Source organism: Salvelinus alpinus, chromosome 18, assembly GCF_045679555.1.
Source record: "Salvelinus alpinus chromosome 18, SLU_Salpinus.1, whole genome shotgun sequence".
In the NCBI taxonomy this organism is placed as follows: domain Eukaryota; kingdom Metazoa; phylum Chordata; class Actinopteri; order Salmoniformes; family Salmonidae; genus Salvelinus; species Salvelinus alpinus.
The window spans coordinates 36,656,426-36,682,349 of NC_092103.1; the positions used below are offsets into that span (position 1 = coordinate 36,656,426).

The 25,924-nt window shown below is 42.6% G+C and overlaps 1 protein-coding gene across 8 annotated transcripts in view; it reads left to right on the forward strand.

The window, feature by feature from the left end:
- rapgef1b (Rap guanine nucleotide exchange factor (GEF) 1b) overlaps positions 1-25,924 on the forward strand; it is a 72,466-nt gene that overhangs the window by 18,345 nt on the left and 28,197 nt on the right. For 3 of the 8 annotated variants that reach the window (XM_071351795.1, XM_071351791.1, XM_071351792.1), the window contains exons 2-9: positions 10,502-10,647; positions 12,008-12,186; positions 18,682-18,838; positions 19,185-19,276; positions 19,361-19,501; positions 24,476-24,535; positions 25,122-25,236; positions 25,592-25,778. In XM_071351795.1, coding sequence (XP_071207896.1) covers positions 10,502-10,647; positions 12,008-12,186; positions 18,682-18,838; positions 19,185-19,276; positions 19,361-19,501; positions 24,476-24,535; positions 25,122-25,236; positions 25,592-25,778 — 1,077 coding nt within the window. The remainder of the gene's footprint in view (positions 1-10,501; positions 10,648-12,007; positions 12,187-18,681; positions 18,839-19,184; positions 19,277-19,360; positions 19,502-24,475; positions 24,536-25,121; positions 25,237-25,591; positions 25,779-25,924) is intronic. The other 5 variants (XM_071351794.1, XM_071351793.1, XM_071351799.1 and 2 more) reach the window with 5 other exon arrangements.

Here is a 25,924-nt window from a genome sequence, read left to right on the forward strand (position 1 = left end):
CTTATCCCAGCCTTTTCCTTACTGTCAAAGTGCTGCTGTCCTACATTTTACACAGAATGGCTCCTCTGAGTCTGAATAGGTGTTGAAGCATGTTTCTTAAGACTGTCTTGATGATAATATAATAGGCCTGTATTACCCTCAAGCACACGTCTCATAGTTCCACTCTTCCAAGGAAGACTTATGATTAAATGGGATCATTGTAGTCCTAACACAGTGTATTGGAATGTAATTAGTGGGCTATGGCTCATTCAGTGTTTATACAACATGTAGCTTTTAAGTTACTTATTTTATTAACCTTATAAAGTTCTGTGGCGGTGGTTTCTTGATGTCAAATAATATATTATCCAAGAGCTTTTAATGACCTGTTTTAGAGTAGGGTGTGAAAGTTTAGACATTCAAACTTTTTAAAGGAAGTTGGGATCCTTAACGTTAGGAAAAATCCTTAACCGGAAACAATGTTTTTTACTGCCACAAAGTTTCATTCTCAGTGTGCTTATCACAAAACATTATTTTTCATGTTATATCCTAGCTAGACGATAGGCTATAAAGGCCTGGGGAAAGTTGTGTAATTTTAAATAAAACTAGAGGGGAAGAGGTGAACTTTAGGCTACTTTGGTGAATTTGTGAGGCATCAAGACAAGATATTGCGAGATACAGAGTACCAAGATATTGTTTGTCTGCCCCCATTTTCTCTCCCTCGCGCTGACTCAGCTGCTCTTGCTCTTCGCTAATGATGCAAGTGTGTGTTCAGTCTTCGGTCGGTTGCGTGTTGAATATTCTAGCCTATTCATTGATGATAAGCTTTGTTTTACTGAAGTTGCAAGACATTGCAAGCCAAAAAATGTAAAGATACAGCATTCCATTGCAAGATACAGCTTTTAATAGGCCTAGTGCACGGTTTTGACTGTCTGTCTGGTGGCCTACCTGCATATACAGTTGAAGTCTGAAGTTTGCATACACCTTAGCCAAACACATTTAAACTCAGTTTTTCACAATTCCTGACATTTAATACTCATAAAAATTCCCTGTCTTAGGTCAGTTAGGATCACCACTTTATTTTAAGAAGGTGAAATGTCAGAATAATAGTAGAGAGAATGATTTATTTCATCTTTTATTTCTTTCATTACATTCCCAGTGGGTCAGAAGTTTACATACACTCAATTAAATCAAATCAAATTTGATTGGTCACATACACATGGTTAGCAGATGTTAATGCGAGTGTAGCGAAATGCTTGTGGTTCCGACCATGCAGTAATAACCAACAAGTAATCTAACCTAACAATTCCACAACTACTACCTTATACACACAAGTGTAAAGGGATTAATAAGAATATGTACATATAAATATATGGATGAGCGATGGCCGAACGGCATAGGCAAGATGCAGCAGATGCTATAAAGTAGAGGTCGACCGATTATGATTTTTCAACGCCGATACCGATTATTGGAGGGCCCAAAAAAGCCGATACCGATTAATCGGACGATTTAAATAAAAATATTTTTTTTTATTTGTAATAATGACAATTACAACAATACTGAATGAACACTTATTTTAACTTAATATAATACATCAATAAAATCAATTTAGCCTCAAATAAATAATGAAACATGTTCGATTATGTTTAAATAATGCAAAAACAAAGTGTTGGAGAAGAAAGTAAAAGTGCAATATGTGCCATGTAATAAAGCTAACGTTTAAGTTCCTTGCTCAGAACATGAGAACATATGAAGCTGGTGGTTCCTTTTAACATGAGTCTTCAATATTCCCAGGTAAGAAGTTTTAGGTTGTAGTTATTATAGTATTTATAGGACTATTTCTCTCTATACCATTTGTATTCCGCATACCTTTGACTATTGGATGTTCTTATAGGCACTTTAGTATTGCCAGTGTAACAGTATAGCTTCCGTCCCTCTCTTCGCTCCTACCTGGGCTCGAACGAGGAACACATCGACAACAGCCACCCTCGAAGCAGCGTTACCCATGCAGAGCAAGGGGAACAACCCCCGTGCTTCACGGTTGGGATGGTGTTCTTCAGCTTGCAAGCCTCCCCCTTTTTCCTCCAAACATAACGATGGTCAGTATGGCCAAACAGTTCTATTTCTGTTTCATCAGACCAGAGGACATTTCTTCAAAATGTACGATCTTTGTCCCCATGTGCAGTTGCAAACCGTAGTCTGGCTTTTTTATGGCGGTTTTGGGGCAGTGGCTTCTTCCTTGCTGAGAGGCTTTTCAGGTTATGACGATATAGGACTCGTTTTACTGTGGATATAGATACTTTTGTACCTATTTCCTCCAGCATCTTCACAAGGTCCTTTGCTGTTGTTTTGAGATTGATTTGCACTTTTCACACCAATGTACGTTCATCTCCTGAGTGGTATGACGGCTGCGTGGTCCCATGGTGTTTATACTTGCGTAATATTGTTTGTACAGATGAACGTGGTACCTGCAGGCGTTTGGAAATTGCTCCCAAGGATGAACCAGACTTGTGGAGGTCTACAAATTATTTTCTGAGGTCTTGGCTGATTTCTTTTGATGTTCCCATGTTGTCAAGTAAAGAGGCACTGACTTTGAAGGTAGGCATTGAAATACACTGCTCAAAAAAATAAAGGGAACACTTAAACAACACAATGTAACTCCAAGTCAATCACACTTCTGTGAAATCAAACTGTCCACTTAGGAAGCAACACTGATTGACAATAAATTTCACATGCTGTTGTGCAAATGGAATAGACAAAAGGTGGAAATTATAGGCAATTAGCAAGACCCCCAATAAAGGAGTGGTTCTGCAGGTGGTGACCACAGACCACTTCTCAGTTCCTATGCTTCCTGGCTGATGTTTTGGTCACTTTTGAATACTGGCGGTGCTTTCACTCTAGTGGTAGCATGAGACGGAGTCTACAACCCACACAAGTGGCTCAGGTAGTGCAGCTCATCCAGGATGGCACATCAATGCGAGCTGTGGCAAGAAGGTTTGCTGTGTCTGTCAGTGTAGTGTCCAGAGCATGGAGGCGCTACCAGGAGACAGGCCAGTACATCAGGAGACGTGGATGAGGCCGTAGGAGGGCAACAACCCAGCAGCAGGACCGCTACCTCCGCCTTTGTGCAAGGGGGAGCACTGCCAGAGCCCTGCAAAATGATCTCCAGCAGGCCACAAATGTGCATGTGTCAGCATATGGTCTCACAAGGGGTCTGAGGATTGATCTATCCTCAGTTTTCTCCCATCACAGCCATTAAACTCTAACTGTTTTAAAGTCACCATTGGCCTCATGATGACATACCGTATTTTGCTATCGGTATCCATGCAACTCCGGCGGGTATAATGTCAGTTTTTATAGTTTACTCTGTTTGCTACTTGAGTCATCTCTCTCTTTCTTCTCTTGCTGCTGCATGCCGCTAACCAATCCAAGCACTGCCCCCTGTCACTCAAAGGGATAGCAGTTGCTCGATCACAGAGTCACAAGCACTTTATTGCCGTTTGCTCTGCATGGTTAGATGGATGCAACAATGTTGGTAACATGCTGATTTCCACAAGCGTTCTATACGCTTAGTTCGTATCTTACTGTCTGCAAACTACTCTCTGCTAGTTTGTCTTGGTGTTGCTAAAATAATTTGTGTTAGCAGCTAATGCTAATCACTAGTTAGCTTGGTAAATGTACTAAGACTCAGAGCAAGCGTAGCTAGTTAGCTAATACTGACTGGTATCAGTGCTGGTGTAGCCCTAAATAAGCATGTTTGTGCAATGGTATCCCATCAGAAAGGAATATGTTGGCTGGCAATCTAGCTAGCTACATGAAGTAAGAAAACGGGATATAACATCTAATTGGGGTCACCTGGAAACACTGACCAACACTTTGGTTCCTACCCTGTCAATAAATCCTCCCTGGTTTATTCATTTGTTGTCATGTCAAACGGCAATGTATTCAAGGTGCTGCCCACTATATTCCAACTATTCGAATTCGATTAATCCTTATATTTCCATGATTCCAACACTTCACCAATTAACTAGGCTTATATTATTTTCCCTTATCATACTGCGTGGCACAGTGTGGAAATGATAATAAAAGTACAGGAAATTTAGAAATGGATCAATATCCTGAAAATTATGTTTGTTTGGAGTTGGATTGAACAGTATAAATGGAAAAGCCTCATTTTAAAATCAATTATTTGTGTTTCCATCCTTGGGTCATGAACTACTCATAAAGCGTATTTTGAACTTTTATTATTCAAGAACCGGTTTCCTTCTTCTCCGGCAACTGAGTTAGGAAGGACGAATTTATCTTTGTAGTGACTGGGTGTATAGATACACCATCCAAAGTGTAATTAATAACTTCAATATCTGCTTTTTTTATTTGTACCCCGTCTACCAATAGTTGCCCTTCTTTGCAAGGCATTGGAATAACTCCTGGTCTTTTGTGGTTGAGTCTGTGTTGGAAATTCACTGCTCGACTGAGGGACCTTACAATTATCTGTATGTGTGGGGTACAGAGATAATGTAGTTATTCAAAAATCTTGTTAAACACTATTATTGCACACAGAGTGAGTCCATGCAACTTATGTGACTTGTTAAGCACATGTTTACTCCTGAATTTATGCTTACCATAAGAAAGGGGTTGAATACTTGACTAAAGACATTTCAGCTTTTAATTTTTTATTTATTTGTACAAATTTCAACAACAAAATTATTCCACTTTGACATTATGGGGTATTGTGTGTAGGCCAGTGACAAAAAAATCTAATTGTAATCCACAACAAAATGTGGGAAAAGTCGGGGCCTCCCGAGTGGCGCAATGGTCTAAGGCTCTGCATCGCAGTGCTAGAGGCATCACAACAGGTGTTGCAGCCAGCCGCGACCGGGAGACACATGAGGCGGCGCACAATTGGCCCAGCGTTGTCCGGGTTAAGGGAGGGTTTGGCCGGCTGGGATGTCCTTGTCCCATCGCGGTCTAGCGACTCCTTGTGGCGGCCGGGCGCATGCACGCTGACTTCGGTCGCCAGCTGTACGGTGTTTCCTCCGACACATTGGTGTGGCTGGCTTCCAGGTTAAGCAGGCAGTGTGTCAGGAAGCAGTGCGGTTTGGGGGGGATGTGTTTCGGAGGACGCATGGCTCTTGACCTCCGCCTCTCCTGAGTCCGTACGAGAGTTGCAGTGATGGGACTAGACTGTAACTACCAATTGGATATCACGAAATCGTGGAGAAAAATTAAAAGGGGTAATAAAATAAAAGTGGAAAAAGTCAAGGGGTTTGAATACTTTCTGAAGGCACTGTAACTGACTGCGCTGGATTTCCCCCTGATAGTCACATGGTAGGCGTACTCCCCTATCAGACTTGGGCATCTCCTCTTGTAGACATCTGCAGGCCTTATAGTTGTCATCTTTGAAACTTGAGGTTAGAGCCGAAGCATTTCAGGTTTGTCAAAAATAGATTGTATAGAGCCATAGAGGGACATCAAAAGACCGTAACACACTTGTTCATTATAATATTATACAATGGGTAGGTCTAATCTTGGATGCTGATTGGTTAAATCCTCATTCCAGCCGGTGTCTATTCCACAATTTACCCCTGACTGAAGCTATGACATTGAAATGCCTATTTACTCTGTTCCATCTCACTGCGCAATCCACTGTCTCATCAGCCTAGCCAGACAATTTATAAAATTGATCTCCACTATAAAAAGCATCTTGACAATATCTCCCATTTCTTTTAGACTAACATTTCGTTTTCGACAGCGGAGATTTGTATAATCCAAACACCGGCTTCTCTGGCATTATCACTTAAGTACGATAGATCCACACAGTATTAGTACGATAGATCCACACAGTATTAGTAGATCTATCTGTGGTTTACATTCTCACTATGCTCTGTTAGACATGGTCCACCAATACGTCAGCTCCCAGTGTATTGATATTTACTCGCTGTCAAATGTTGAACTGCATTAAAACTCATTGACGAACGGAGACCGTGTGTGTGTGAGCGCGCGTCACGTAGCCTGCGAATAATGAGAGCGTGTGACGGATGGAGGACATAACAGAGATGGAAAAGGAGAGGTTGTCCTGGGTGTTGTAGTTTGGGTAAATAAATTAAAATGTAGTCCTGAGTTGTTATGGTGCGTAGTTGGTAATTCTGTAGGGGATTAGAGTTCACTTACACAGTCAGGGTGTTGTATTTTATTTATTTCAATATAACATTTATGTAACCAGGCAGGTCAGTTAAAAACATTAAAGGAGCACAGTCCATACTGAGGGGAGGGATCGAGGAATGGGTAGACACACTGGAGGAAGACTTCACATGCCTACAAGTCATTTAGTTGACATGTGGCATAGTCACACTAGTCTCCTTCTCTACTATATGGGAGTGGATGGAGAGTGGTTGGTCACTGGAGTCCCAAAGGGGTGTGTACTGACACCACACCCCTTAACACAATCTGACTTCCTGTCTGCCCCAGTGCTCCTTCCTGTGGCTCATTGTTCTGGAGCGTGGCTCGAAACGGAATCCCACCAGGAAAACCCCCACCAATCACCGGACAGGACCCAGTCCTCCATGATCCCTGCCAAGCCTACCCCAATATGAGGCAACACATGTATAGACATCAAAACAATGGCGACGCATAAATCATTCACTCAGCATTCAACCTTTTGGGGGGTCTCACACGTGCCTTGAGAAGTCTTCCATTTCTCTGTAGGTCTCTTATTTTAGACTTCACATCTGTTACTCGGTGAGGTCTTCATCTGTGACTAGAACAGCTTGAGTCTAACTGCAAATAGCAGCCTCTGTTCCGCCAGTTCACACGGCACTATTTCAGTAATATACTTAATATATCCTGTAGGGTATCATGATACCAGTATCGCGATACTACGATACCTGATTTTCCTTGGCAAAAAGGAAAACACAAAGCAGACTAAACTCTTTAGTCCTTTAAAAACCCACTGTATGTGACATATAGTGTGCTATAGCTTGGAAAAGAAACATGGGATTCTGGATGACAACATCAGGCTGCTTGTTACCAGCTTTAGGACTGTTTTCCTCAGGAAATTCAGTACGAGCCATGTTTTGTTTCCTTGCCATGATACCTCGGAGTATCGCAATACTGTTATCGTGACAACCCTAATATCCTGTATTATAATTAATTTAGCCATGAATATGTATACTATATGTCAGGTCTATGAATTATGTGGTACACCCATGATGGTAGCATTCCAGTTCTATCCATTTCTAAGAAGAGTAGCGTGTTTATGAAGTTCTGGTGATAGCAGATTCTGCTCTCGTAACCAAACTACATCGAGCAGTGGTTCATTTTGAGCTGACAAGCTTTCCCTCCCTCGGCCTGCAACAGGAGTACGACTGCAACAGCTGATTTATCATCTCAATATAGTCAGAAATAAGAGTGTGTTTGTGTGTGTAGTCTCGTTATGTCAGTCACTTAGTGAAGCTGTTTTTAATGCTACTTATCGTGGGCTTTTAATTATGCACGTTTCTAAATCACTTGCGTTTTTATACAGTGACACACACATACACACACAGAGAGAGAGTCTGTAGCTCCCCGAAGAAGAGAACACTCCCCGGGAAGTGATCAGTAACTCTCTTAGTCATTCACCATGCATAATTTCTGCTAATATGTGCTTTGAGGAAATGAAGGGAGTCCCACTTTAAGCGGATGATTCACTCTCATTTAATCATCACCCAATCCTCTCTACTGCTTTTAGCTGATGTTCTCTCTCCATCTCTCTTCTGTGTTGCTCTTTCTCTCTGTTTTTTCACTTGCTCTCCTTCCCTTCTCTCTGTATATTGCTCTCGCTCTCTCTCGCTCTGTGTGTGTGTGTGTGTGTGTGTGTGTGGGGGGGCTGCTTTGTACTCTTCCCATTACTTAACAGCTGGCACTGAGACCTCTGTGACTTACTGCTGTCATTTAGCCTAGCAACCTCCAATTCCACACATATACTTCCATTGAACATTCGAGCCCAACTGATAAATCGGTTGACTGATATTATCGGCCGATGTTAGCCTTTCACAGAAATATTTGTATCAGTCTTTATTCCACAGATAAAGGGCCAACTGAGCAAGAGGACAAGTACATCAGAGTGTCTAGTTTGAGAAACAGACGCCTCACAAGTCCTCAACTGGCAGCTTCATTAAATAGTACTTGCAAAACACCAGTCTCAACGTCAACAGTGAAGAGGCGACTCCGGAAATGTCCCTTTTTCAGGACCCTGTCAGGACCCTGTCTTTCAAAGATAATTCGTAAAAATCCAAATAACTTCACAGGGTTTCAACACTGTTTCCCATTCTTGTTCAATGAACCATAACCAATTAATGAACATGCACCTGTGGAATGGTCGTTAAGAATCTAACAGCTTACATACGGTTGGCAATTAAGGTCACAGTTATGAAAACGTAGGACACTAAAGAGTCCTTTCTACTGACTCTGAAAAACACCAAAAGAAAGATGCCCAGGGTCCCTGCTCATCTGCGTGAACGTGCCTTAGGCATGCTGCAAGGAGGCATGAGGACTGCAGATGTGGCCAGGGCAATAAATTGCAATGTCCGTACTGTGAGACGCCTAAGACAGCGATACAAGGAGACAGGACGGACAGCTGATCGTCCTCACAGTGGCAGACCACGTGTAACAACACCTGCACAGGATTGGTACATCCGAACATCACACCTGCGGGGCAGGTACAGGATGGCGGCAACAACAACTGTCTGAGTTACACCAGGAACGCACAATCCATCAGTGCTCAGACTGTCCGCAATAGGCCGAGAGAGGCTGGACTGAGGGCTTGTAGGCCTGTTGTAAGGCAGATCCTCACCAGACATCACCAGCAACAACATCGCCCATAGGCACAAACCCACCGTCGCTAGACCAGACAGGACTGGCAAAAAGTGCTCTTCACCGACAAGTCACAGTTTTGTCTCACCAGGGGTGATGGTCAGATTCGCGTTTATTGTCGAAGGAATGAGCGTTACACTGAGGCCTGTACTCTGGAGCGGTTCTACTGTAGAATAGGCTGTGCTGCAGCAAATGTAGGGCCAACCTGTCACAAGAAAATTTGTTCCCATGATGAGATGATAGGTCTACATACATTGTGAACTGCGCTCCATACTGAAATGGGCTGTCTGACCCCAGCCTGAGCGTTGATGATTGATCATGTAGAGAGAAGGCCGTAGAGAAGCCACATTTAGACATCGCGTATAATTTAACAGTTCCATTTCACGTCATGCTGTTCATATAAATCGTTTTTTATAATTTATCGGTTTCTTGCAGTTATTTGTCCCGGGAAAAGGGAGTGGTTTTGGGCGGTAAATCTCAATAACCGATTTCCTGCCATTCAACCCTGGAATGCATGTGTTTTTTGTTGTTGACTGGAGGAAAAAGAGACAACACACTGAATGGAGGCAGTGATGATGGTCCACAGCCAGATGTCTGTCACTACCATAGAAGTCAAGTCTGGATCTATTAATATGGTCACTACATTGTACAGGGGATTACATCAGCTAGAAGAGCAGCTCTGTCTAGCCTCCATCTCTTCTCTTTCTCGCTCTCCTGTCTCTCTTTTCTCTCATTCATTCTCTCGTTCTTTCTTTTATAACAGGGCTATTTAGTATTTATCTCCTACCTCTGTCTGTGTGTGTGTGCAGCCCAGAGATGGAGTTAGAGGGAGGGGGGAGGTTCTCCAGGGAGGAGAGAAACGGGGAGCACTGTCTTCTCTCCCAAATATCTTCAACACTCCGGCAGCGGCTTGGGGAAACTCCGCTGAATGACTCTGCTATTATGAAGCTGCTGGCAATTATGCAGCATAAAGCGATTTTCATCTCTCCATCTCTTCTCCCACTAACCAGCCTATTCTCAATGGACAGTGGAGATTGAAGTGTGTGTGCATGTTTTCGTGTGTGTCTATCTGTCAGCTCCTGTATGCGTGCGCGTGCGTGCGTGTGTACTCCCGTTCTGCCTGGCCTCTCAGAGATAGGATCGACCAGACCAGCAGCAATGTTATCAGCCGAGGGAAGTCTGTGGACAGACAGTGGAAATGAGAACGTGATAAGACCTGATAGCATCTCTGTTGCACCCTCAGCTGAACACAGACAGATAGGCCTACACCAGCCTGCCTGCTGGGCCAATGCTAGTACAACCGCTAGGACCTTCTGCACTGACAGAAACACTGCTACTGCAATGCCATTTTGTCAGGGTTATGATCATTTGATTGACACTGTCTCTTATTGAAATCCCTCAGACTCTTATGGTTTCTCTATTTTAGCCTGGGCTGTGTTCATTAGGGTAAAGTATTAGAAATTGAAATGTAGTGTTTCTCCCCATTTCCGTCTGTTTTAAAACGTTTCTTTCCATTTTGTGCTGGGTTTTTCCATGGTTTTTGCTTTAGCCTACTTCTCTGACATTCACTGTGGTGCCAAAGTCCTACATATCTACCAGGCTACTTCTATTTCCCCTCTCTGCCATTCTTTCTCCTCTGACTGACGTCTCATCTCTCTCTTCCTCTCCTACTCAGACTCGCAGCGCTCCCACCTCTCCTCTTTCACCATGAAGCTGATGGACAAGTTCCACTCGCCCAAGATCAAGAGGACGCCATCGAAGAAGGGCAAGCAGTTGCAGGTCGAACCAGTGGTCAAGAGCCAAGAAAAACCTGTCAACAAGGTGTGTGTGTGTAGAATCGTCTACGTGTGTGTGTGTGTGTGTGTGTGTGTGTGCTTGCTGTGGGAAACCCAGCTCTCCCACCTATCCCATGCGCTTGTTTACCTACGTGTATGTGTGGTTTTCCGTCCAGTACCTTGCTTTGTATTGTATTGCTCTGCCCTATTGTGTGTGTTTGTGTGTGAGTTTCCTGTGGTTTCTGAGTTGTTGTGAGTGCTGCCTTTGGCTGGGTAACAGGTGCTACCACCAGTAGGTCCCCTCCAAATGGCACCCTATCCCCTATATAGTGCACTATTACCCATAAAGCCCTGGTCTAAAGTAGTGCAATACTTAGGGGATAGGGTGCCATTTGAGGGACACATCCATACACATATGAATGGAACTGAAGCTGGCCAGTTTCCTGAATAACCTCCTCTCACTCCCAAGGCTTTAGTGTAATGACTTCAATTCCCTGACAGTTTTGTACGTACACTGAATGTACAAAGCATTAGGAACACCTTACTAATATTTAGTTGCACCTTCTTTTGCCCTCAGAATAGCCTCAATTTGTTTCGGCATGGACTCTAACATTCCACAGGGATGCTGGCCCATGTTGACTCCAATGCTTCCCACAGTCGTGGGAAGTTGGCTGGATGTCCTTTGGGTGGTGGACCATTCTTGATACACACGGAAAACTGTTGAGCTTGAAAAGCACAGCAGCGTTGCAGTTCTTGACACACTCAAACCAGTGTGCCTGGCACCTACTACCATACCCTGTTCAAAGGCACTTAAATATTTTGTCTTGTCTGTTCATCCTCTGAATGGCACACATACACAATCCATGTCTCAATTGTCTCAAGGCTTAAAAATACACAATCCATGTCTCCTCCCATTCATCTACACTGATTTGAAGTGGATTTAACAAGTGACATCATTAAGGGATAACAGCTTTCACCTGGATTTACCTAATGTTTTGTACACTCAGAGTATGTAGGATCTTAATTTGAGCCAGTTTGCCCCAACAGGAAAATAATCCAACAGCAACGTGAAATGTGAATTATTATGTGGATTATATTTAATATAATGCTTTTTTTTGATTTTTGGACAATGATAAATTACAATGTTGTTTTCGTCAAAAGGTGTGCTTTAATTTTAACCCCTGGATGAAGCTCTCTTTATTATGTCACATAGACAGCTGATTTTCTCCGAGCTTACCATGTTTCATTGTGTTCATTAGAGCCATTTTGCAACAGAAAACGACTGAGCGTTTCTCATTGGACAAGTTCAAATAGTACCTCCCCGTTTCACTCTGTTTCCATCCTTTTGGTGCCTACTGAACACAACCCAAGCTGAATGTGTCATTCTATTTCTTTCTGTTCTGTAGAAGGTGAGTCGGCTGGAGGAGCAGGAGAAGGAGGTGGTGAGCGCGCTGCGCTACTTCAAAACCATCGTGGACAAGATGGTGGTGGAGAAGAAGGTGCTGGAGATGCTGCCTGGCTCGGCCAGCAAGGTGCTGGAGGCCATTCTACCTCTGGTGCAGGTGGAGGCCCGGATAACACACAGGTACGTGGGCTGAGACGGGAGAGGAGAAAGGCTAGTGTTCAAAATGGTATGGGCAGTACCACTCAAAAAGTTTGGACACCTACTCATTCAAGGGTTTTTCTTTATTTTTATTATTTTCTACATTGTAGAATAATAGTGAAGACATCAAAACTATGAAATAACACATGGAATCGTGTAGTAACAAAAAAAAGTGTTAAACAAATCAAAATATATTTTAGATTCTTCAAAGTAGCCACCCTTTGCCTTGATGACAGCTTTGTACACTCATTCTCTCAACCAGCTTCATGAGGGAGTCACCTGGAATGCATTTCAATTAACAGGTGTGCCTTGTTAATTTGAGTTTGAGCCAATCAGTTGTGTTGTGACAAGGTAGGGGTGGTATACAGAAGATAGCCCTATTTGGTAAAAGACCAAGAACAGCTCAAATAAGCAAAGAGAAACGAAGGTCAGTCAGTCCGGAAAATTTCAAGAACTTTGAACATTTCTTCAAGTGCAGTCGCAAAAACCATCAAGCACTATGATGAAACTCGCGCTCATGAGGACCGCCACTGGAAAGGAAGACCTAAAGTTACCTCTGCTGCAGAGGGTAAGTTCATTAGAGTTAACTGCATCTCAGATTGCAGCCCAAATAAATGCTTCACAGAGTTCAAGTAACAGACCCATCTCAACATCAACTGTTTAAAAAAATATATAGATATTTCACCTTTATTTAACCAGGTAGGCTAGTTGAGAACAAGTTCTCATTTACAACTGCGACCTGGGCAAGATAAAGCAAAGCAGTGCGACAGAAACAACAACACAGAGTTACACATGGAATAAACAAGCGTACAGTCAATAACACAGTAGAAAAAAAAGAAAGTCTATATAAAGTGTGTGCAAATGGCATGAGGTAAGGCAATAAATAGGCCATAGTAGCAAAGTAATTACAATTTAGCAGATTAACACTGGAGTGATAGATGAACAGATGATGATGAGCAGATGATGGTGTGCAAAAGAGCAGCAAAGTAAAAAAAACAAAAAAAAAACAATATGGGAATGAGGTAAGTAGGTTGGGTGGCTATTTACAGATCGACTATGCACAGCTGCAGCGATTGTTTAGCTGCTCAGATAGCTGATGTTTAAAGTTAGTGAGGGTCTCCAGCTTCAGCGATTTTTGCAATTCGTTCCAGTCACTGGCAGCAGAGAACTGGAAGGAAAGGCGGCCAAAGGAGGTGTTGACTTTGGGGATGACCAGTGAGATATACCTGCTGGAGCGCGTGCTACGGGTGGGTGTTGTTATCGTGACCAGTGAGCTGCTGAGATAAGGCAGAGCTTTACCTAGCATAGACGTATAGATGACCTGGAGCGGAGCCAGTGGATCTGGCGACGAATATGTAGCGAGGGCCAGCCGACTAGAGCATACAGGTCGCAGTGGTGGGTGGTGTAAGGCGCTTTGGTTACAAAAAGGAATGCACTGTGATAGACTGCATCCAATTTGCTGAGTAGAGTATTGAAAGCTATTTTGTAGATGACATCGCCGAAGTCGAGGATCGGTAGGATAGTCAGTTTTACTAGGGTAAGTTTTGCGGCGTGAGTGAAGGAGGATTTGTTGCGAAATAGAAAGCCGATTCTAGATTTGATTTTGGATTGGAGATGTTTGATATGAGTCTGGAAGGAGAGTTTACAGTCTAGCCAGATACCTAGGTATTTGTAGTTGTCCACGTATTCTAGGTCAGAAAGAGGAGACTGCATGAATCAGGCCTTCATGGTCGAATTGCTGCAAAGAAACCACTACTAAAGGACACCAATAAGAAGAAGAGACTTGCTTGGGCCCAGAAACACGAGCAATGGACATTAGACCAGTGGAAATCTGTCCTTTGTTCTGATGAGTCTAAATGTAAGGTTTTTGGTTCCAACCGCCGTGTCTTTGTTAGACGCAGAGTAGGTAAACGGATGATCTCCACGTGTGTTTCCAACCATGAAGCATGGTGTGGGGGGGCTTTGCTGGTGACACTGTCTGTGATTTATTTTGAATTCAAGGCTCACTTAACCAGCATGGCTACCACAGAATTCTGCAGCGATAAGCCATCCCATCTGGTTTGCACATAGTGGGACGATCACTTATTTTCCAACAGGACAATGACCTAAAACACACCTCCAGGCTGTGTAAGGGCTATTTGACCAAGAAGGAGAGTGATGGAGTGCTTCATCAGATGATCTGGCCTCCACAATCACCTGACCTCAACCCAATTGAAATGGTTTGGGATCAGTTGGACCACAGAGTGAAGGAAAAGCAGTCAACAAGTGCTCAGCATATGTGGGAACTCTCAAGACTGTTGGAAAAGCATTCCAGGTGAAGCTGGTTGAGAGAATGCCAAGAGAGTGCAAAGCTGTCATCAAGGCAAAGGGTGGCTACTTAAACAAACCTCTCTGGACCACCCATCCCGGATCCGGGATAACTGTCATCAGAAACGCTGACTAGCATAGCCTAGCCTAGTGCCACAGGGATATAATATAATATAATTTCATGAAATCACAAGTCCAATACAGCAAATGAAAGATAAACATCTTGTGAATCCAGCCAACATGTCTGATTTTTAAAATGTTTTACAGCGAAAACACAACATATATTTATGTTAGCTCACCACCATATCCCAAAAAACACAGCCATTTTTTCACAGGAAAGATAGCTTTCACAAAACCCACAAATAGAGATACAATTAGTCACTAACCTTTGAACAACTTCATCAGATGACAGTCATATGACATCATGTTATACAATACATTTATGTTTTGTTTGATTATGTGCATATTTATAGCCAGAAATCGTGGTTTTACATTGGCGCCATGTTCAGAAATGGCTCCAAAATAGCGAGAGTAATTATAGATAGCAACGTGAAATACAGAAATACTCATCATAAACTTTGATGAAAGATACATGTTTAACATATAATTAAAGATACACTGGTTCTTAATGCAACCGCTGTGCTAGATTTAAAAAAATTACTTTAGTAAAAAGCACAGCATGCAATAATCTGAGACAGCGCTCAGCCATTCTCCGCCATGTTGGAGTCAACAGAAATACGAAACATCATAAATATTCCCTTACCTTTGATGATCTTTCATCAGAATGCAGTGCCAGGAATCCTAGTTCCACAATAAATCGTTTTTTTGTTTTATAATGTCCATTACTTCTGTCGAATTAGCAACTTTGGCTAGCATGTGCAGTTCACGTGTCTAAACACTTGCGCAATTGAACGAAAACGTTGAACGAAAACTTCAAAAAGTGGTATTACAAGTCGAATAAACTGGTCAAACTCAGTTGAGAATCAATCTTCAGGATGTTTTTCTCATATATATCCAATAACGTCCCAAACGGAGCATTTCTTCATGTCTATCTAACGCAGTGCAGTCAGACATCACATGCCCTCTGTGCGTGGCCAAGAACTGGCAATCTGCCTGACTTGTCACTCCAAAGGCTCTCATCCGGTCCCACATGAAGCTATATGCTTCATTCCATGTTCTACTGCCTGTTGACATCTAGTGGAAGGCGTATGAAGTGCATACAGATCCATAAATATAAGGCAATTGAATAGGCGATGCCTTTCACAGCGACCCATTTCAGAATTTTCACTTCCTGTTTGGAAGTTTGCCTGCCATATGAGTTCTGTTTTACTCACAGATATAATTCAAACAGTTTTAGAAACTTCAGAGTGTTTTCTATCCAATAGTAATAATAATATGCATATCATATGATCTAGGACAGAGTACGAGGCCGTTTAATTTGGGCACAAATTCATCCAAAAGTGAAAATGTCGCCCCCTATACCTAAGAAGTTAAACAAATATAAATATACTTTAGATTTTAGATTCTTCTAACACTTTTTTTTTTTACTACATGATTCCATATGTGTTATTTCATAATTTTGATGTCTTCACTATTATTCTACAATGTAGAAAATAGTACAAATAAAGAAAAACCCTTGAATGAGTAGTTGTATCCAAACTTTTGACTGGTACTATAGGTAAAAGGAAATGGGCTTTGGTTAGTATTCAGCATTGGTGAGGGATCTTTGGCCCAGTATATGATCATACCGTATTTTGTTTTTATTTTGGTGAGTTTTTTTGTTACCAAATTTCTATTCACTTTGTTGTTTGTTGTGTCATATATACACGTTTGAGCATTTAGGGGAGACCGTTGGTCATTCCTTACATATTGTTACCCAGTCATAGCCTAGGCATGTTGCCCCTTAGTGAGATGGGCTGCGTACTACATCCTCACAGAATGTTCTTGCTGTTTTGCCCCAAAATAATGTAAACAAATGGTGTCTCCATTCCCCAAGACGTTATGTAACAACCTAATTGAAGTGGTTTGATCATCAACTGCTATCTAGCTGCTTTTGACGTGTCCTGTTGGAACGTTGCTCAAAAAGGAGAACGGATGTTGTGACATCATCAGGAGCTACACTTGGTGACATCATGGTGAGACATAATCACCTCAGGCTTCCTGGAGTTTTCAGTGTGATTGTTCATCTCGAGTGCTCTGGTATTTCATATCTGGAAAGAGCTCCTGTTATTCTGACTGAGTTAATGTTTTCCTATTTATTCAGCACTGTCAACACTTTATTCAACACTTTTATGAGCCACACGCTTCTTCTTATCCACTCGTGCTACAAAGTGTATCAATAGGCTTGTTTTGTTATTATTAGCGGCTTGTGTCTTTTTTAATATCAAGGAATATTTCCCGTTCTTTGGTCATAGCACTTCATTATTTGTTACTCCTAACTCGACTTTCGCCACCAACCGGAAGACGTTGTCTCCTTTTTGGTCAGTCTTCCCCCACTGAGACTGACCATCAGATGCAGGCACCATCAGTCCAGTAAAATAAAACATTTAGGAAATTATTTCAATTTATGCTCACTCAGCTCTGCCCCACAAGTCATACAACGCATTTCAACGTCATAGATTTAGCGGGTGGTAACTTGTAAAATAGACACCAGCTGGATTGCGGTTTTAACCAATCAGCATTCAGGATTAGACCCACCCGTTTTATAATACCAGTGTGATCATATACCTCAAGTTTTGAAATATAATAAAAACATCTGAGAAGAACAACATTGCAATGCCATTGGCAGGGAAATTCAAGCATTGTATTGGGCCTATCGCCTACTGCACACACCTCATTGCTACAGAACTGGTTTTAATGTTGCATAGGCTTATGTTTTTCATGTCTTGTTTTTTAAATTCTGAGCGATAGATCTCAGCCTGCGTTTTGACTCAGAAACTGATCTTGGCTCGGAAAAGGTTGGTGACAACCGTCCGAGATCACAACCCGCCTCAGGGACTCAAGTCCTACACCTCTGCTTCTGGAACCACCTGGGTCCAGTGCCTGTATTCATAAAGTTTCTTAGACATAAAGTGTCTTAGAATAGACTCGGATCTAGGATCAGGTCCTCATTGTCCATGTAATCTTATTCAATGTGATCTAAAAATCAAATCTGATGCTAGATCAGCTGCACTTCTACTTTGAGATGCTTTAATATGACCCCAGTTGTTATTGCTTAATTGTCTTTTGCTTGGCTCTCTCCTCTTGCCCACTTAGTTTGTTCATTGTGGCCACGAGCCTTAGCCCCGGTCTTAGGCTCCATTTTGCCAATACAGCCCTTAGCTCTACTGTAGCAGTATCATAGAAATAGAATCTATAGAAAAGGCTTGGAACCTGTAACCCTTGAAATTTGACTGGTAAACTCATGGGGAGGACCGTTGTATAGATGCTATTTCTCTGAGCTGTATCCTGTAGAGACAGGAGGGATATTCCAGAGTTGTGAATCAGCTGCAGCGTGTTGTGACTGGTCTGAACCTCCACCACGCCCTACTGTTTCTCAAGGGTCCATTCAGCACAGCCACATACACCTAGACCAGAACAGACACCTCACACCTAAACCAGCACAGACACATTCTCCACTTAATACCACCACAAACACACTTTTTCCAGTCACACACACGCGCGCACACACACACTTCCTCAATAAATCCCCTCAGGGGAGACATTGAGTTAACGCATATGGCTGTCACAGTGCGGGAGAAGAGATGTAGTCCTTTAGTCTAGCTAGTTGTCCGTATTCTCAATCTATAGAACCTGACATTAAAGGTTGTATCCCTCGCTCCTCTTCCCTACACCCCCACTCTGTTCCCCTCTTCCATTCTCTGTTCCCCTCTTCCATTCTCTGTTCCCCTCTTCCATTCTCTGTTCCCCTCTTCCATTCTCTGTTCCCCTCTTCCATTCTCTGTTCCCCTCTTCCATTCTCTGTTCCCCTCTTCCATTCTCTGTTCCCCTCTTCCATTCTCTGTTTCCATCCTTCCTTACCTCTTCCCTGTAATCCTGCCATCACTCTACTGTTCTACGCCCTCCCCCTTTTTCTCCATTTGCTTTTCCACCCCCCCCAATCTCAGCCTCCCCTTTCTGTCCATCTCTTCCTTCCTGTCATTTACTGTCACTTCTCTCCTTTCTCTTCAGTTCGGCTGTGTCGTCGTGTCACAACCGGGTGTACCAGAGCCTTGCCAACCTGATCCGCTGGTCCGACCACGTCATGCTGGACGGCATCGACCTTGATGACAAGGACAACGTGGTCGCGGTCACGACAGTCATCAAAGCCGTCCTGGATGGGGTCAAGGTAAGAGGGACAGTCGGTGGGTCTGTGAAACGATAGCTTGCAGCTTTCCACGGCTCTCAGAGAGGGTCATAGTGTCTGTTTCTCCCTTGCCGAGCTGGGGCAAATACATTTGTCAAATAGGCCTACTTTCAAATACGTATGCTGTGGTTTGGTTAGCTTGCCTCGTACAATGGCACCAAATGGAATGGTCCCGAAAGTGCAAATACTTCAAAATTCTTTCCAACTGAATGTATTTGACCCAGGTCTGCTCTCTGACCACTCAGTTTTTGTCTAAATTATATAATGAAAACATCTTAATCTGATTGAAAACAGTATACTGTACACATTGAAGTTGTTGTTCTAACAGGAGCTGGTCAAACTCACCATAGAGAAACAGGAGCAACCCTCCCCCACCATACCCAACAAACCCCCACCACCACCTGTCACTACACCAGAGAGGTGAGTGAACGCACACAAACAACCCTACATACACCAGACTTTTTCCTGTCAGTCTATCTCTGTCACACACACTGCTGTTCCCAGCAGGTCAGAGTTGCCACTGACAGAACGGGAGAGGGAGATCCTGAGTAAGACCCCGCTCACCGAGGCTGTGACGGACATGGCAGAGGAGGACGTAGCTCCGCCCAAACCCCCCCTCCCTGGCCTGAAAATGGATGCACTCAGGTGAGGAACACTGGACTCCATCTTTGGATATAATCGACAGTGGCATACCAATAGTATGCACCAGGGCCCACTAGACCAGACCGAATCTTTAGGGCCTTTTAGTTTTAGGGCCCAGAGTTTTCCCCTGGGTCTTAAATATGGTGTATTCAACATTTTCAGTTGTGTAGGGCTTCATCTTCTCATCGCCCTGTCCTCATCTGCAATTCATTGAATTGGCTTCTTCCAGATATTTTGAGTGAGATATTTCTTTAACTTGGAAGAAATAAGGAGATGAAGCTACTTGAGACTATTGAGATGCACCCATGTAGCGTGAGAGTGGTTTTTCAGTACTGTCCCGCTTAGACTCGCTTTACCTTAGTGAAACAAAAACAAATAATATTTCACTCTCTGTATGAGTTGTCGCACACTGATTTCAATGAGTGAAATTGTCATTCAATCGCTTTCAAGTTCCTGTTTCTGACTGTCTTAAAGCGGTCATGTTTGTTACTGTAAGTTCCCAGTGGAAAGAGAAGTTCCCCCCTGCCACAGTAATGAGAAGGAACCTGCAGTCTCGAGTGTCTGTAGTCAGAAAAAAAGCAGAAGCGGTCCAGTGCCACATGGTGTAAGTGACCGCTTCTGTGGTGCTGTTGCGTGAGCACTTCTGGAAGCTTTTTCTTTTTAGAATTCTGCCAAAGAGGAAGTGAAGTGAAGATAAAACTGAAACGTTTGTGCTGGTCAGCATAAATCATTTTTGGTGCTGTTGCATGAGACCTTCTGAATGTTTTATTTTAGAAATCTGCCAGAGAGGAGGTGAAGTGTAGATAAACTGAAATGTTGATGCAAGTCAGCATTAATCATTTTTGATTGACATGAGGTCAGGGTCTATTTATGAATTAGGTCTAATTGAGTCTGAAACATGTCATGGTATCTCGCAAATAGCACCCTATTCCCTGTGTAGTGCACTTCTTTTGACCAGGGCTGTAGTCTCTTTATCCATAATTTTCAAACAAATTTGGTAGAAAACTTTTATCTTAAAGAGGAATTCTATTAATCTACAACATACAGTGCCTTCAGAAATTATTCACACACCTTGACTTTGTCCACATTTTGTTGTTACAGCCTGAATTTAACATTTTTAAATGGATTAAATTGAGATGTTGTGCCACTGATCCACATACACAGAATTTCCCACAATGTCAAAGTGGATCTTTTTATTTTTAAGTATTCAACCCCTTTGTTATGGCAAGACTAAATACGTTCAAGAGTAAACATTTGCTTAACAAGTCACATAATAAGTTGCGTGGACTCACTGTGTGCAATAATAGTGTCTAAAATTATTTTTGAATGACTACCTCATCTCTGTACCCCACACATACAATTATCTGTAAGGTCCCTCAGTCAAGCAGTGAATTTCAAACACAGATTCAACCACAATGACCAGGGAGGTTTTCCAATGCCTCGCAAAGAAGGGCATCTATTGTTAGATGGGTAAAAATAATTAAAGCAGACAGTGAATATCCCTTTGAGCATTATTATTAATTACACTTTGGATGGTGTATCAATACACCCAGTCACTACAAAGATACAGGCGTCCTTCCTAACTCAGTTGCTGGAGAGGAAGTTAGTTTAATGGCTGTGATAGCAGAAAACTGAGGATGGATCAACAACATTGTAGTTACTCCACAATACTAACCTAAATGAGAGTAAAAATAAGGAAGCCTGTGCAGAAAGAAAAAAACTCAAACATGCATCCTGTTTGCAATAAGGCACTAAAGTATTACTGCAAAAAGTGTGGCAAAGAAATTAACTTTGTCTTGAATCAAAGCATTATGTTTGGGGCAAACACATCACTGACTACCACTCTTCATATTTTCAAGCATGGTGGTGGCTGCATCGTGTTATGGATATGCTCATCATCGTCAAGGGCTAGGGAGTTTTTTTGGGGGGGGGTGGAAAAGAGCTAAGCACAGGCAAAATCCTAGAGGAAAACCTGGTTCAGTCTGTTTTCCACCAGACACTGGGAGACAAGTTCACCTTTCAGGAGGACAATAACCTGAAACTCAAAGCCAAATATAAACTGGAGTTGCTTACCTAGACAACATTGAATGTTCTTGAGTGGCCTAGTTAAGGTTTTGACCTAAATCAGTTTGAAAATCTATGGCAAGACTTGAGATTGGCTGTCTAGCAATGATCTACAACCAACTTGACAGATCTTGAAGAGTTTAAAAAAGAATATGGGCAAATATTGTACTATCCAAGTGTGAAAATCTCTTAGAGACTTACTCAAAAAGACTGTAATTGCTGCCAAAGGGGGTTGAATACTTATCTAATCAAGATATATATATTTTTTATTTATTCCATTCATCAAAAATAAATAAATACATGTGTAGATAAAAAAAAAAAAAAAAGACAATTAAATCTATTTTAATCTCAATTCGTAACATCAAATGTGGAAAAGGTCAAGGGGTGTGAATACTTTCTGAAGTCTAGACCAGGTATTCCCAAACTGGGGGACGCACAATGCCATTGGGGGTACGCCAAATAAAAATGTGATTCACATTTTCAAACAAGTACATTTATTTTCAACAGGGCAATACATTTGGGTGAGTTTTTCTCTCGCCTGAGTAGCCTCGTTTCACTGCCAAAAATAAAATGAAACCATCTAGTGTTCAGCGAAATAACACGATGTCAAATACAGGTAGCCTAGTCAAATAATTAACACCAATCACATTAACCATTACTCTCTCGCGGGAAACATTCACTCTTGCGCAGACATTTAGAAACGAAACATGACAATTTGAAAAATAAGCCACAGGGTTTTTTTGAGTGGGAATAAAGACAACTTTCGAGTAGTAAGACATGTATAAAAGCAACAGATACCATTAATAAGAAGGCTAGAAGCGTCTTATATGGTGAGCTACCGAGTGGCTAGGACAGGCAAGCCCCATGCTATTGTGGAGGACTTAATTTTTCCTGCTGCCGCGGATATGGCTGGGATAATGCTGGGGGAAAAGGCCCCAAAAAAACTATACAGACAATGCCTTCATCAAACAACACTGTTTCATGACGCATCAGTGACATGGCAGGAGATGTTTTGAAACAATTACTGCGTTGCATACAAGCCAGTGAATTATATGTGTTACAGCTGGATGAGTTAACAGAGGTGCCGAGCATGGCACAGCTCCTAGTATATGTACGTTACGTTTATGGGGGGTCAATTAAGGAAGACATCCTCTTCTGCAAACCACTGGATACCAGGACAACAGGAGAGGATATTTTTAAAGTACTGGACAGCTTTGTGACATCAAATGGACTTTGGTGGTCAAGATGTGTTGGTGTCTGTACTGATGGCGCAAAAGCCATGACAGGGAGACAACGTGGAGTGGTAACGGGCGTGCAAGCAGTTTCTCCCGACGCCACTTGGGTACACTGCAGCATCCACAGAGAGGCTCTTGCTGCCAAGGGAATGCCTGACAGCTTGAAAGATGTTTTGGACACTACAGTGAAAATGGTTAACTTTTTTAAAGCAAGGCCCCTGAACTCTTGTGTATTTTCTGCATTATGCAATGATATGGGCAGCGACCATGTAACGCTTTCACAACATACAGAAGTGCGCTGGTTGTCAAGGGGCAAAGTATTGACACGTTTTTTTGAATTGAGAGACGAGCTTAAAGTTTTCTTTATTGACCATAATTTTTACTTGCCTGACCGCTTGCATGATGACGAGTTTCTCACACGACTGGCCTATCTGGGTGATGTTTTTTCTCGCCTGAATGATCTGAATCTAGCATTACAGGGACTCTCCCCCAACTATATTCAATGTGCGGGACAAAATTGAGGCGATGATTAAGAAGTTGGAGCTCTTTTCTGTCTGCATTAACAAGGACAACACAGGTCTTTCCATCATTGTATGATTTTTTTTGTGTGCAAATGAACTAAAGCTTAAGGACAATGTCAAATGTGATATAGCGAAGCACCTGAGTGAGCTGGGTACGCAATTACACAGGTACTTTCCCGAAACGGACGACACAAACAACTGGGTTCGTTATCCCTTTCATGCACTGCCCACAGTCCACTTAACCATATCTGAACAAGAGCCTCATCGAAATTGCAACAAGCGGTTCTGTGAAAATGTAATTTAATTAGAAGCCACTGCCAGATTTCTGGATAGGGCTGCGCTCATAGTTTCTTGCCTTGGCAAATCGCGCTGTTAAGACACTGATGCTCTTTGCAACCACGTACCTATGTGAGAGTGGATTCTCGGCCCTCACTAGCATGAAAACTAAATACAGGCACAGACTGTGTTGAAAATTATTTGACTGAGACTCTCTCCAATACAACCCAACATTGCAGAGTTATGTGCATCCTTTCAAGCACACCCTACTCATTAACCTGTGGTGAGTTATTCACAATTGTTGATGAACAAATAAGGTTTTATATGTAAGATGGCTAAATAAAGAGCAAAATTATTGATTATTGTTATATTTTCTGCCCTGGTCCTATAAGAGCTCTTCATCACTTCCCATGAGCCGGGTTGTGACGACAAACTCACACTCATTCTTATGTGTAATAAATATATTGTATAGTGTGTGTGGCAGGCTTACAATGATGGCAAAAACAACATTTGAGAGTGCGCTGACCCTGGTGCTAGAGGGAGTATGGAGATTGAATGTTCGAAGGGGTACGGGACTATAAAAAGTTTGGGAACCACTGGCCTAGATGGCCTTCTCCTCTTTAGTGGAAAAAGGGTCGTCATAAGAGGTGGCGAAACGGAAGGTGGTAGACAGGCATTCATTTTCTGTGGGCTTAAGGAAGTGGAGCTATGAAAAATCAATAGGCCTTGGACTTGGCCGGAAGATTAGATCAAAACCTTGAATACTACTACTACTAGGCTTTTGAGGTGCACTGCTGTCTGTCTCTTACTTTTTCTTCCTCTCTCTCTTTCACTCTCTTTATCTACTTTCCATCCCTCTCTCCATGTTGTCCTGGGAACAGAGCACACTTGGCTACTGACCCCACTTTCGCTGGCCAACGGAGATCCACAAAGACTGACACGTACGTTAGCCAGTAGGGTCATCCCCCTGCATTGTGACATCCTGCTTCCTTAATAACTGTCCAATCCCGTCCCGGAAGAGTCTTGATAGGTTGAGTGCCTGATTGGTGGAGTGTCTTGTCTTGCATGCTTGAGTTCCTAATTATGCGTCATTGCATCACGCCGTACAATGAAGCCCTTATCCAATCAGGAGAAAGCTTGGTGCATGAGTGTGTACCAATGATGTCATATAAACATTCATATATGTATCTGTTTGGTTTGTACATATCATAACTGTCATCACTTTCCCAGTCATGGTCCCACATGTATCCTTGACCTGCTGATTTTATGTTGTGCCTTTAAATCTGCCATTGACTTGTGATGATTGCAGTGTGATAACCTGGAAAGCCCAACTTCTGTTTGTGCTACTCCAGAGGTGATCGAAAAAGAGGCATTAAGCAGGAAATGCTGACCATAACAACCCCTCAGTGTCATATCTCACAATCTTGCTCAAGGAACAGTAAACTGTGTGTTTTATTTGTCCGCCTGGTTGGGTATCAGAAGCCTAAAAACCTCTTCTCACTGATTGTCCTACTTCTCTCTCTCCAGTCCTCCTCCAGCTTTGCCCCCAAAGAAACGTCAGTCGGCCTCGTCGCCCACTCGGGTGGCAGTGGTGGCCCCCATGAGCCGCGGCTCCAGCCTGCCTTGCAGCGTCCACAGACAGGTACCACCAACCCACACCAAGGGTTATGGTTGAATAACACCCACTTACTCGATAGTAATACTGTGATCTTGTACACTGGTCTACTATAGATCATCTGCATCAGAGTATGATCAGGGTGGATTACCAGACTATAGTGAAATAACGTGATACAGTGATGGATACATAACTAGTGACTGACTAAATCAGACTTGATTAGGCCGGCCATCACTGGATCATATATCCACAAAGTTTTCTATTGTTTGATGAAACTGATTGTGTAGCAGACTTCACTGGTTTCTTCTTTGATTGTCTGTCTGTGTATATGTGCCTGTCTCTGTCTGTCTTTGTCTTTGTCTCTGTCTGTCTGTGTGTGTAGCAGCAGGACTATGAGCAGGAGTTCCTCCAGAGGCGTTTCTCGGGGGGCAGCCAGTCGTATGGGTGTGACTCTCCGCGCCTCTCGCCCTACAGCAGCATGGGGAAGCTCAGCAGGTCTGAAGAGCAGCTCTGCTCCATGGAACAGGACAGTGGACAGTGCTCCAGAAATACTAGCTGTGAGACACTGGGTAGGGGCACAAACACATATACATACAATTAGACAGTCATCATAGTCACGGTTGATCTTTATACACTGTCTGTACTGAAATAGAAAAACACACACATTTTTGAACATGTGCATACTTTCTCGCACAAAATGAAAATACACACAATA